At 48.3% G+C, this 14,239-nt stretch overlaps 1 protein-coding gene across 2 annotated transcripts in view; it reads right to left on the reverse strand.

Moving 5' to 3' along the window:
• LOC108519912 (FYVE, RhoGEF and PH domain-containing protein 5) overlaps nt 1-14,239 on the reverse strand; it is a 127,275-nt gene that overhangs the window by 64,226 nt on the left and 48,810 nt on the right. For both annotated transcript variants that reach the window (XM_017859202.1, XM_017859203.1), the window contains exon 3: nt 6,441-6,573. In XM_017859202.1, the coding sequence (XP_017714691.1) occupies nt 6,441-6,573 (133 nt within the window). The remainder of the gene's footprint in view (nt 1-6,440; nt 6,574-14,239) is intronic.

Here is a 14,239-nt window from a genome sequence, read left to right on the forward strand (position 1 = left end):
CTCCTTATACGAAGATTAATTCAAGATGGATTAGAGACTTAAATGTTAGACCTAATACCATAAAAACCCTAGAAGAAAATCTAGGTAGTACCATTCAGGACATAGGCATGGGCAAGGACTTCATGTCTAAAACACCAAAAGCAACGGCAGCAAAAGCCAAAATTGACAAATGGGATCTAATTAAACTAAAGAGCTTCTGCACAGCAAAAGAAACTACCATCAGAGTGAACAGGCAACCTACAGAATGGGAGAAAATTTTTGCAATCTACTCATCTGACAAAGGGCTAATATCCAGAATCTACAAAGAACTCAAACAAATATACAAGAAAAAAACAAACAACCCCATCAAAAAGTGGGCAAAGGATATGAACAGACATTTCTCAAAAGAAGACATTCATACAGCCAACAGACACATGAAAAAATGCTCATCATCACTCGCCATCAGAGAAATGCAAATCAAAACCACAATGAGATACCATCTCACACCAGTTAGAATGGCAATCATTCAGAAGTCAGGAAACAACAGGTGCTGGAGAGGATGTGGAGAAATAGGAACACTTTTACACTGTTGGTGGGATTGTAAACTAGTTCAACCATTATGGAAAACAGTATGGCGATTCCTCAAGGATCTAGAACTAGAATTACGGTTTGCCTCAGCCATCCATTTACTGGGAATATACCCAAAGGATTATAAATCATGCTGCTATAAAGACACATGCACACGTATGTTTATTGCAGCACTATTCACAATAGCAAAGACTTGGAATCAACCCAAATGTCCATCAGTGACAGACTGGATTAAGAAAATGTGGCACATGTACACCACAGAATACTATGCAGCCATAAAAAAGGATGAGTTGGTGTCCTTTGTAGGGACATGGATGCAGCTGGAAACCCATACATCTGTCAACGAATGAATGGGCAAACAAAATGTAGTCCACCCATACGATGGAATCAAACTCAGTATTAAAGGGGAAGGAATTCCAACCCCTACTACAGAAAGGATGAACCTTGAAGACATTATGCTAATTGAATAAGCCACTCACAAAAGAATGAATACTGTAGGATTCCACACGTGTGAAGTCCCTAGAGTAACTGAACTCATAGAGATGGAAAGTGGAATGGTGGCTGCCAGGGGCTAGGGGAGGAGGTATGGGGAGTCAGTGTCTAAAGGGGGCAGAGTTTCAGTCTGGGAAGAGGAAAAAGCTCTCGAAAGGAATGGTGGTGATGGCTGCATGGCAGTGTAATGTGCTTCATGCCACTGCACTGCATACTTTAAAATGGTTACAATGGAGGATTTTATGTTATGTGTATTTTCCCACAATTTTTTAAAATGGAAAATTAAGGCATGCTGTGTCTAAGATGCCCCCACCCCCAATCCCAGGAGCTCTGTTCCCCATGACCATAGCCAGCTTTTTTTTTGTTGTTGTTGTTTGTTTGTTTTGTTGTTGCTGTTGTCTTAAGACAGAGTCTTGCTCTATTGCCCAAGTTGGAGTGCAGTGGCACCATCTTGGCTCATTGCAACCTCTGCCTCCTGGGTTCAAGCAATTCTCCTGCCTTAGCCTCCAAAGTAGCTGGGACTAGAGACACGTGCCACCACGCCCAGCTAATTTTTTGTATTTTTAGTAGAGATGGGGTTTGACTATGTGAGCCAGGATGGTCTCGATCTCCTGACTTTGTGATCCACCCACCTCGGCCTCCCAAAGTGCTGAGATTACAGGCATGAGCCACCATGCCTGGCCGCAAGTTTGTTTTTTATAGCACTTTTTACCACCTAATCCCATCTTAGGAGTTTTCTGGTTTACCTTCCATCGCCTTCTCTAGAATGTGAAACTCCAACAGGGCAGGCAGGGACTGATCTGACTTGTCACTGCTGTATCTTCAGCCCTTGAAAGGGTGCTTGCATGTTGGTCCTTCCTGACAATGAGCCAGGCACAGAGTAGATGCTCAGTACATACTTACTGAATAAATAAGTTTCTGTGGAAGAAGAGGAGGGACTGGGAGTAACCGAGTGAAGATACAGACAGAAGAGAGGCAGACAGTGGAGAGAGCTCATGTTCACTAGATGAGTATTGTTTTCTGGGAGTGGGAAGCACAGGCTGTGGTTCAGAGGCCCTTCCCCGGGGCCCAGGAGAAGCAAGCATTTGCAGTGGAGCCAGCGTGCAGCTGTGCATCTAGGTCTAGAAGTCCACAGCACAGAGAAAGTACATGGTGGTGTTTAACCCCAGCTGGGGACTGGTCCAATGGCAACAACCAGTTGGAGGCAGATGGTCAAGGCAAGGCTATAGGGGCAAGGACCAGGGACACCGGTCAGCTAGCCCAGCAAGAGCAGAGCTCTGGGCATGTGGGCCTGGCTGGGCAGGAGCAGACCTGCCACAGAGGGTGTGATGACAGGAAGGGTCTGTTCCAGAGACAGGCCAAACTGGGAAACAAATGTGGCCATGAGACTCAGGTGAAGGAGGGGATCCCTAGGAGGGGCTGTTGGCTGCTGGGCTGGTCTTAGGGAGCTAGTGTTTAGCCTGAAAAGGCCCCACTAGGCTCATTGTCAGGGAGGGCCGACATGCCAGCAAGCCTCTGAATGTCTCCTTTCATAAGGAGAGCTATTTTTAAGTCTTTCTTGGTTTCCTTCTCTCCTCCCTCTTTCCTTCCACCTATAGCCTTTGTGTGTCTATGAGTGGGAGCGAGGAGAGGTCAGACATGTGGATGGACCAGTGGTGCTCAGCCTCCTGTCCTGCTCCCAAAACCTCTCCCATCAAGACTTGGCTACTCCAAAACATTCAGGAAGGGTAGGGCTCACCACTGCACCCCCAAACACACCTCCTGAGGCCCACAGGGTGACCACTCCTCACTCACACCTTCCCTGGTCTGCTCTTCTGAGGTGGTGGAGACAGAAAATCTTGCTCCCATGTCCTACACAATGTGACTAGGGCATGGAGATGAGAGGTCTTTGCCTTTTAGAGAAACTGAATTCTCAGCCACAGTGGAGGACAAATGAGGGTGGAGACACGACCCTTCTCCCCACCCCTACCCTACCAAAAATCCTCCTGCAGAAAAGAGGTGAGGAAGGTCACTCACTCGGGAAACCTCTCTTCCCATCTCCACAGTAGTTCCATGGTTGGGGAGCTCTGGGCACCAAGGGCGGCCAGGGAGTCTGCTGTCACAGCCTCTTGGGGGCTACATGGCAGTGGATATGGAGATTTAAAACGTGCCTGCTCTCTGGTCCATTGATTGCCTTCTGGGATCTACCCTCCAGAAAATCTTTTATGTGCATAAGGAGGTGTGTGAACAAGTCCACTGCAGTGCTGATGGAACTAGAAACACTGTAAGCATACTGCAGCAAGGAGATGGCTAAATAAACCATAGCACATCTGGAAAATGGAATACTATGCAGCCATAAAAACATTTAACTCAGAACTCTATGTATCAATGTGGGAATATCCCTGGGGTATTACTGAAGGAACCCAACTAAGTTACTCCAGGTTACTTATAGTTTGATATCATATATGTAAAAATAACAAATCCACAAAACAATACACTGTGTGTTTAAGGGAATGGGGACTAGGAATGAGAGTTCAAGGGAACTGCAGTGATGTACATGTTCCATGGTAGAGCATGCCTTGTGCAATGAAAGTGTAGGTTTTAACTTCAACTCTGCTATATATAATGCAAGCCTCATAAGAGGAGGGCAGGGATGTCCAATCCTATGGCAGATGAGAAGTCTGTACTCTAGAGAGTGAACTGACCTGCTGGAAAGACGAGCCGAGACTCACACACCCCCTCCCTGCTCTCGGGATGACTGGATGCTCCTGCCTCTGACCCTGGCCCTGCTCTGGCTGGCCACAGGCTCTGCCTAGCTCTGGCCCCCACAGGACACATGAAGGACCCCTGTCCAAGGCAGGGCTGCCTCAGCCTCATGACCCCAGCGTGTCACTGCTGAGTCCCAGTTGAACTTGGGCAGGTTGCTTCCCTGTTCAGGCTCCCAGTCTCAATCAAAAGCTCTAACCTTTGTATGCTCTTTTACTGAGTGGCAGGCATTGTTCTAGGTCTCCTTAGGCTTATTTACTTTCATAACTATTCTGAAGCAGGTACTATTACTACTATCCCAACCTTAGAGATGGGGAAACCTAGGAGCAGAGTGGTCAGGAAGTTGCCCAAGTCACTCAGCCAGCAAGGGTCAAAGCTGAGTCTGAACTTTAGTCCCTAGGCTGCTCTACCACTTGCCAGCTCCTTATTCCTGGAAGTGTCCAAGCAGTGTCTGGGAGACCAGATCCTGGGTAATAGCCAATGTCCAGGGCCCCAGAATTGCACGAATTCACACCTTTAGAATGGTCCTGAGCAGGACAGGCCCTCTCCTCCCATACTCAACTTCTGTCTGTAGGATTCAGAAACAATAGATAATTATTACGCCCCTATTGCATGGCCAACACTCTCACATTTGTGCTCCCACTCAACCCTCCCACAGCCCTGCAGTTACTATTAGTGGTCTCTTTCAGAGATGGGGAATGACTGGCCTGCAGTGACACAGCCAGAAGAAGAGATGTGGGGGGTCCCAGAGGAGGGTTTAACAGAGAACTTGGTGACTGTGGTGGGGTACACTACAAGGGCGGGGGAACTCTGAGGTACAGAGAGTTGCACACGGTGGGCTCCACTGCTCCATCAGCCCTCCAACATTCTCGTGGCCAGTACCAGATTCCTGGTTTCAGGGTGGGGACCAAATCTTTGATGGCAACTATTTCTGCTCCCAGATTCCATGACCTCAGGGATGCCCAGAAAACCCAAAATCATCTCTAAATGGGCACCATTAACTCAAGGCTCTCCTCCCTTCTCCACAAGGAGACAACATTCCTTCTTGGGAGAGAAGGAGGAGTGGAGAGGTCAGAGAAGGCCTGCAGTGATAGACAACACTGGACTTGGAGCCAGCCAGAGCTGTGCTTGAGACCTGACCCCTTCGTTCACTAGCTGTGTGGCCTTGGGCAAGTTACTTAACCTCTCAGAACCTCTGTGTCCTCAACTATAAAACAGAGATAATGGTGCCAACTGTGAAGCTGTTGTAGGAGTCAAAGAGATGACAAACATGGACAACCTCAGGAAAGAGACAGACACATGGCTCAGTACCTAGAAAGGATGAGGCAGCAGGGAGACGAGTGAGAGGGGACGGGCAGGGTGTGAAGGAGCCACTGGAGGGAGAAGGGACTGCGGGGGAAGAGGCAGGAGAGAAGAGGGGAGTAACTCTCTTCAGGGCTCCTGTAGCACTTGGTAGGTAACTTTATGAAAACACAGTCCAGAGAGATCAGTGGATTTTTAAAAGAAATCACCTTTGTGGAAGGAAAACGAGACACCCCCATTTGGCCAGTGCTTGGTAAGTGTCAGGCACCTTTACTGAGTGCATCCACTTGCAATGGTCTTTCATCAATGTGGCAAAGCTAACCTAGGCTTGGAAGGAGTGGATGATGGCGAGTGGGAGGCAGGTGCAGAAAAAGGTGCAGAGGTCTGTTGGGAAATGGTGAAAGGGGGCACTTCACTCTCTGCCTCTCCAGTCACCTCTCAACATGCAGGCATGGCCTGGAAGATGGGTGGGGTGGGTGGGGGCATTTCACTCTTCCTAGCCCATTTCCTGCAGTGGTCATGTTCCCTACAGAACAAATGCCTGAGCCCCATATCACCCAGTGACGTTTCCTGGGATGCCACCGACCAGCCACATGCCCTAGGCCGGTTCTTCACCTCTACCCGTTTCTGCAAATGTACATTGTGGGAAGCAATTCGTGACTCTGAGAAGGGGTGTATGGAAGGGTTGGGACTTTGTCAGTGAGTAGGTGAAGGCCAGCTTACCATGAGTGTCCAATAGACAGCATATATTACCCCCATCAGCACTGATGCACCCATGCCCAGCAATGAGGTCTGGGTTTTCACTGTGACGTGGCCCCCAACTCACCATCAGCATCTAGACAACAACCTCCCTCCAGCAACTCCGTCCCCTCACAGCACTACTGCAGGGCCAGGGAAACCAGCTTTCATCTAAAACTGCTTTCAGCTCACAAAGTTCCCTTATAGCCTTTAACACATCTCACCCTCATGATTTTCACTTCATAGACGAGGAAACTGAGGCCCAGGGTGTCCGAGGTCATTAGAAGCTAGGCTGGTCTTCATTCAAATCAGGCAGTTCTATTCCACATCATCTACAAAGGCTCCAGAAAGCCCCAAACTTCATCAGACTCCAGTGAATACCGGCAGGAGCAGTTGCCCTTGCATCACTGAGGCAGGCCCCCAGAAGGCGATGCTTCCTAGAGCCCTGATGCTGAGTGTCTCAGTCCCTGCATCCAGCTGGGGCCAGCTATCTGCAAACAGCTCCCTCCGCACCAAGGGAAGGAGCAGATCTGTTAACAACCATCTCTCCACCTTCACGTCTCTGATGCCCACGGCCTACCTGTGGGGTGCCCTACCTTGTGGGTGAGGCTGGGGTCTCTTGAAGCACTGTCCTCCTCCTCTGAGCTTCTCTGCTCTTCATCCGACGTGAGGTCCTCTTTGGGGGCTGCCGACGAGATGGGACAGACTTTGTAGGGCTCTGTGTAGGCGCTGGGTCAGAGCAGGGGAAAGAAGGGTTAGAGCTTTTTGTTTAGCAAAGGCAAAGTGAACCTACCAGGGGTGCCATTCGAGCCATAGGGACAGAAAATGAGAAGGAAGACTCAGGCACAAACCTCCTACTTCCCCACCCCAGCCATACTAGCTTCCATGTGGAGCCCTGAACACACCAGGCCCTTGCTGCCCAGTGCCTTTGCACATGTTAAGACAGACTCACTTCCCTGCAGACATGGGGCAGGCTTCCATGCCAAAGGAAGGCCCGAATAACTCACGATGCGGGCAGGAGATGTTGAGTCTGAGTGGTCTGGGATCTGGACTGGCCTAGTCAGGTAGCAGCGTTAGTCCTTGAGGTGGCAGTGTGCTCTGGGCCTGAGTAAGGGATGCAATGATGTGGTGGACACAATCCAGGACACGTATTCCAGCCCCTAGGCCCGGCCTTGCCATCTGCTAGATCACAGACAAGACATCGCTCAGGGCATCAGTTCCCACTCAGCTGCATAGCAACAAGGATTCCTGTCTCACCTTCTTGGCAGCTGCTGTGAGCATCACAGCTTATCTAGGTGTGACAGTCTCATATCTCTATGCCTGTGACTACTCCACAGGCATTGCCACTAAATAATGAACATAGCAGTCAGTACATATTTACTGATGTCTGCTTTGAGCAGGCATGGGCTAGGCATTGAGAAAAACACTGGTGAGTGAAGCAGACATGGTCCCTCTTCTCAAATGTGAACAACTCGTGCACAATCACAAACTGTGATCCCCACAGCAGGGGCTCTCAACCCTTCTCTCTACACAGGAGACTGATTATTCCACAAGAGACTATGCCCTTCTGTTCAAAAACCTTCAGTGGCTCTCTCTTGCCATTGGCAATGTGGCCCCAGACAACTCACAAACCTTTCTTCCTACTCAAAATCTGGTCTTATTAAATCCTCACCAAATACTTACTCCTGCCCTCTGGGAATGCCTGGATAAGATGCTGGAATGACAGATGGATGGCAGGACAGAAGGGAGCAGACACTTCCTGGACTGCCTGGACCAAACCTTCCCCCAGGCCCTGGCCCAGGCAGGGGGAAGTGAGGTGGGTGGGGGACATCAGGGGAGGAGAAACAGAGCCTTAGGCTACAGCTGAGCTAGACGCCTATCCTGGAGCTCCTCAAATGTCTTTTATAGGAGCCAGAACCGCCTGAACCTAACCCCAGAGTACCTGCAGCCTAAGGAGCTTGGGGCTCTGCCAAGGCCAGAGTAGGGTCCCCTGCTCCACAAGGGGCTATCGGGTCAGACAGAGCAGGGACAAAGTAACCTGTCTCTGCCTGGGCCTCCACTGACACAATGGGTTGGAGGTGGGAACTGTGGCTGTGCACTTGTGTACAGAGGCAAACCCAGTCCTCAGCAAGGCTGAGCCACGACTCAACCTACTAGCCTACAGGCTACCCTCTGGTCAGACTTCTTTCTTCTTCCTTTTCAAAAACATTGCTTTTTGTCCTTTTCTTTCAAATGATGAGGTGTTTTACAACAAGCCATATACCTACTACCAAGGTATATAAAAAAATAACCCCCTGCCAGACTTGCTGAGGTGTGCCAAAGCCTCCCTCCTGTCCCAGGGTCACCTTCACCTCTGCTGCCAGTCACCATGCCGCCAAGGGCCACCAGCTCCCTCCACTGAGGAGCGGTCCCCAGCCTAAATGTAATCTGCTCAGCAGAGCTCAGATCAGGCTCAGTAAAGTGACTGCATGAACTGGTCTCACAGAGCCCTCACTTTCCTCCTTCCAGAGCTGCCTGCATCGATTTGCAACCCTTTTTCCAGCAGACATGGAGTGGAGTCCTGCCCTCCCTCTGAGAGGAACAGCCATCTCAGTCAGCAGGAGCAGGTGGTGCTCTATCCAGGATAAGCAGTAAGGATGAGGGATGCAGCAGTTAGCAGTGCTCCTACCACTCCTCCTCCACATCCAAAAGGAAGGTGCATGCCAGGCAGAAAGCCAGAAACCCGAGTGTCTCCTAGCACAGCCGCTACATGAGTGTCAGGCTTACCTTCCTCGCAGACTTACCTTCAAATACCTCCCGACCACACATCTAGCATCTCCAGCACAGCCTGTGCAGGCCAGGCCACCTCCTGCCTGAATGTCTCTAACTGGTGTCTTCCTGAGCTTTCTGACTTCACCCTGGCTGCCACGCAATCTGTTCTCCACCCAGTGGTCAGAGTGACCATCTCAAAACCCAGTCTGATTGTGCTGTCCCCTGGCTTAACTTCAGGGGCATTCCAGGGTTGCTGGGATTTGGCCCGAAGAGCTCAGCCTGTCCGGCAAGCCTGCAGGACCTGGGGAGGGCAAGGTGGGCGCCCTCAGCTCCTGCTGCTGCTGCTGTGGTCTCCCCAGCATCAGATGCTGCTGGGCATCACAGAACCTGGGGGCTCTGCCTCAAGCCAAGCAGGGGGTGGTTTCCATGAGGCAGAGCCATGGGTGATACAGGGGAGAGGGCTCATGGAAGCCAAACCTCTGTGGAGTGGAAGGAGATAGCTCAAGGTCACGCGGTAAATCTGAGCTGACATACACTGCCTCTGAAGGTGCCTCTCTCCGTGCTTGGTCCCTTTTAGAGACCTGAAAGCAGATGTGGTTGGGGCCTGTCAGTGCACTGATATGTGGAGTTGGGTCTTGGGTGGGCCTTTGCTTTTGTTGTTATTTTACTTCTGAAAGTCAGTAGAGTGCAGCTCGTGCTCTTGAGTTAGGCTTTCTGGGTTCAGATTCTGGCTTGGCTATTTGTTGGCTGTGTTTAGCTTCTCCAAGCCTCAGCAGTGCTCAATTCTCAGTGAGTTACATAACATCAGACATTCAGAATAGTGACCAACACATGACAATTCAAACATCAGCTTTCTTCACCATCAGCTCTGTATTCTCCTGTCCCTTCCTGTCTTTGTGCTTCCCAAACCTGAGCCACTCCCCCATGTTCAGCATGGCCCTCGCTGCCTCCAGCTGTTCTATCATTTGCCTCATGTTTTCTTTAAGTCAACTCATTTATAACACTTGCTACCAACTCTGGCCTCATCCTAAGTGATAATACCCGTGAGGTCATATGGTATATTCCTGTAACACTGTATTTTTAAATGTATTATTATTTTTAGACATAGGGTCTTGCTCTGCTGCCTGAGCTGGAGTGCACTGGTACGATCACAGCTCACTGCAGCCTCGACCTCCTGGACTCAAGCAATCCTGCCATAGCCTCTCCAGTAGTTAAGGAGTACAGGCACCACCACCAGGTTCAGTTAATTTTTAAATATTTTTTTGTGTGTGTGAAAAAGGGGTCTCACTATGTTGGCCACACTGGACTCTAACTCCTGGGTTCAAGCAATCCTCCCATTTCAGCATCCCCAGTAGCTGGGATTATAGGTGTACGCCACCATGCCCAGACCCTTCTAACACTTTAAAATAAAACCATATAATTTTTAAATTATAATAATGTGTTTGACTAAAGTTATCTTGCTCACATTGGAGGTGCACAGACCTCACAGATGAACCTGGTTACTTCTGATCCTCAGTTCAGCCTCAGCCATGGCAGTCGTGGGGCCCATGCAGATGGCCCTCTTCTTATTCTACTTCTTTTATCTGATTCTGTTTTCCAGAAAGATCACTAAAACAGATGTTAGGGGCAAAGGTTCAGGCGCTCTGATGATATTTCTGGCTCATTTATTTCACTGTCCTATTTAGGAATTATGAGTACAACAAATGGGGAGAAGTCACCATTAGAAAAGTGCTGGTTCCTGCCTTCAGGAAAGTGAAAGACGTTCAGGCTCTCAACACTTAAAGGAAGCCCCCTTGAAGCCCAGAGAGTGGACAAACCAGACTCACTAATGGGGCCATTGGGCTACGGTCCATGGACAAGACATTCCTATGGGCCACAGCCATGGCATACCTAGGGGTGTCAAAATGGGGACTGGTGGGGCCTTGCCCCCTGCCAAAAGCCAAGCCAGTCCCACTCCTGTCACTGGGCATTTCTTCCCAGTCCCTGCTCCCAAATGCACTTGCCCTCCTCCCTTGACCCCCTTCTGCATTTTGAATTTCTATTCACTCAGGATTGAGAGTTTAGTTGTGACCATGACGTATTGTTAGGGTCAGTGTCTCTTTCCAATGCATACTAATATATTATGGTTATTATATATGACTATATTTAATGACAAAGAAAAAGTTGTGAATTTTCTTTTTTAAGTTTCTTTCCCTTTTTGGGGGGAGTGGTTCGAGTTGTAACGGACCCAAATGGAACTTCTAACGTGGGCCCCACATGATAGAACCAAATTCAGATATCACTAAATAAAATCTTGTGCCCTGAGCTGTAAAAACAAAAAAAAGAAGAAGACGATGAAGAAATGTGCTTTCACTGTTGATCAAGGGGTACAGTTTCAAACAGGCATGAGGAACGGGTTTTGAGACTACTGCACAGCAGCCTAACTGCAGTCAATAATAAGTATTATAGATTTCAAAGTAACTTAGAGTAACTTGCCTTTTTTTTTTTTTTTTTTTTTTTTTTTAGTAAGGGTCTCGCTCTGTCACACAGGCTGGAGTGCAGTGATACGATCTCCGCTAAGTGCAACCTCTGCCTCCCGGGTTCAAGCAATTCCTGAGCCTCTGCCTCCCAAGTAGCTGAGATTACAGGTGCAAGTCATTATGCCCAGCTAATTTTTCTATTTTTTAGTAGAGACGGGGGTTTCCCCATCTTGGCCAGGCTGGTTTCGAACTCCTCACCTCAAGCGATCTGCCCGCCTCAGCCTCCCAAAGTGCCAGGATTACAGGCATGAGCCACTGTGCCTGGCCAACTAATAGAAACTTTCAAATGTCTTACCATAAAAATGATAAGGCGATGGATATGTTAATGACCTTGATTTAATTATGCCACACTGTATACATATACTAAAACATCACATTGTAACCCATAAATGTATAGGATTATGATTTATCAATCAAAAATAATAGTAATACATTTTAGAGGTCTAGAAATTTCTTTAAAATGTGCTTTCACAATATGAAAGAGCAAGTATGATCCAATGCCTTTGCAGAGTCAATGAAAAAATGGCAGCAACAGACCCTATCTTAAACAGAAGTTGGCAGTAAAATAAATCAAAACATTCTGACACTCAAACCAAGACTGTCAACACTGCTGTTCCTACCGACCCTGGTATTGCTACCAAGTTGATCATATATAGAGCAAGGAAACATCTCTGATAGATGTTAACTTCTTCACAAATGCTCTGACAGACCCTGGCAGAAACCTGTGTCCTGGGAACGTAACCATGTCTTCCCTTGGGGAAAAAGACTGGGAACACTTACATATCGTATCTATCTCCCCAGTCTGCCAACAGAAACCTCTGAGATGAGGCCGGGAGCGGTGGCTCACGCCTGTAATCCCAGCACTTTGGGAGGCCAAAGCAGGCAGATTACGAGGTCAGGAAATCGAAACCATCCTGGCTAACACGGTGAAACCCCATCTCTACTAAAAATACAAAAAAAAAAAAAAAAATTAGCCTGGCGTGGTGGCGGGCTTCTGTAGTCCCAGCTACTCGGGAGGCTGAGGCAGGAGAATGGCGTGAACCTGGGAGGCGGAGCTTGCAATAAGCCGAGATTGCGCCACTGTGCTCCAGCCTGGATGACAGAGTGAGACACTGTCTCAAAAAAAAAAGAAACTTCTGAGATGAGTACTTTGCTCAGTATGGTCAAAGGAAGCCTGCAAGGCTCTGTATTTTCAGCTATCTGGTGCCCGCCTGGTTTTTCATTCATTCATAAAAATTCCTATTAAGAGCCGTCTGTTCTAGAGTCTACTGTAGGTACTGAGGGTACATTGTCCATAGCCTATCTAGTCAAAATGCCCATTATAATCATAACTGGTTGAGTTGTTATCTTCAGGTGGATTCCTCGAGCATACCAATATATTACATGTGAGAAAGCTCTCTAACCCAACTACCTACCCATCCACTCATTCACCCGTCTATTCATCTATCTATCTAGCCATCCATCCATCCATCCACCCGCCCACCCACCCACCCACCTATCCACTTCAGGACATTGGACATCTGATCATCCATTTACCCTTCCAGCCATCCTTCCATCTACTCACTCAGCTATCCATCCTTCTACTCACCCATCCCCTCACACTCACTCACCAAATATGGCTCAGCAACTACTTCATGGAGCTAACACATGGGGGGATCAAAGATGACTAAAGTAATCTCTCTGGCCTCAGAGAGAGTACAGTGCAAATTATTTCTGAGCCCAGAGAGAGTACACAGCAAAGTCTTCTGAACCTACCCTCTTCACCAGCACTTTGCACTGTACTCTGGGTACTTTACTGTATTCTCTGGCCTCGGAGGTGGAGAGGGTGGGCTCAGAAGTCAGATTGCCTGAGTGGAATCCCACCTGTGCCACTTCAAGCAAGTTTCTTAATCTCTCCATGTCTCAGCTTTTCTTTTTTGTCAGTTTCATCTATAAAACAGGGATGATAGTAATATAGGTATAGATTATTTAGAGGATTCATGGAAATAATGCAACAAAGGCACTCAGAAGTGGCACAAAGAAGGTCCTCATTAGATATTAGCTAGTGGTGGTGTTTCCATAACCTGACAGCAACAGACGAAATAAGTTTATCAGAATAGCCCATAGGAACAATGAAAATGCAGACTGTCCTATCCTTCCATCAGTTGGAATCTTTCTGCTCTCTAGCTGACACTAAGGGTGGTTCAGAACCAGTAGAAAGGTCCCCATCTCTACAGTACCTTACGACTTACAAGCACCTTTATTTATTTATTTATTTTTTTTTTTGAGACGGAGTCTCGCTCTGTCGCCCAGGCTGGAGTGCAGTGGCCGGATCTCAGCTCACTGCAAGCTCCGCCTCCCGGGTTTACGCCATTCTCCTGCCTCAGCCTCCCGAGTAGCTGGGACTACAGGCGCCCGCCACCTCGCCCGGCTAGTTTTTTTGTATTTTTTAGTAGAGACGGGGTTTCACCATGTTAGCCAGGATGGTCTCGATCTCCTGACCTCGTGATCCGCCCGTCTCGGCCTCCCAAAGTGCTGGGATTACAGGCTTGCGCCACCGCGCCCGGCCACAAGCACCTTTATATCTGTTTCTTTGCTGAAGTCTCCTGGTTGCCCAGGGCTCAGTGCCTATGTTTTCTCAAGCCCCAAACCAGGACCAAGGATCTGAAGCTTTGCTGTACGGTAAGTGAAGAAGGACATTTGAGAGATAACAATTGAGAGACATTGGAGGCCAAAAGGATGAAATTTCAGTAGGGCTCAGTAGCTCAAGCCTGTAATCCCAACACTTTGGGAAGCTGAAGCAGCAGGATCGCTTGAAGCCAGGAGTTCAAGACCACTCTTGGCAACAAAGTGAGATGCCGTCTCTAAAATAAAAAAAAATTAGCGAATGTGGTGGCTCATCCCTATTGCTATTAGCCTCAGCTACTTGGGAAGCTGAGGCAGGAGAATTGCTTGAGCCTGGGGGTGTTGAGGCTGCTGGTCACATCACTGCACTCCAGCAGCCTAGGTGAAGGAGCAAGGCCCTGTCTCTAGAACCAAAAAAAAAAAAAAAAAAAAAAAAAAAAGATGACATTTCTAACCATTATTTCAAGAGTTTAAAGGACAGAAAAATCATTTGATAATATTCTACATCCCTTAATGATAAA

This window comes from Rhinopithecus bieti, unplaced genomic scaffold (assembly GCF_001698545.2).
Source record: "Rhinopithecus bieti isolate Rb0 unplaced genomic scaffold, ASM169854v2 scaffold_49509, whole genome shotgun sequence".
Classification (NCBI taxonomy): domain Eukaryota; kingdom Metazoa; phylum Chordata; class Mammalia; order Primates; family Cercopithecidae; genus Rhinopithecus; species Rhinopithecus bieti.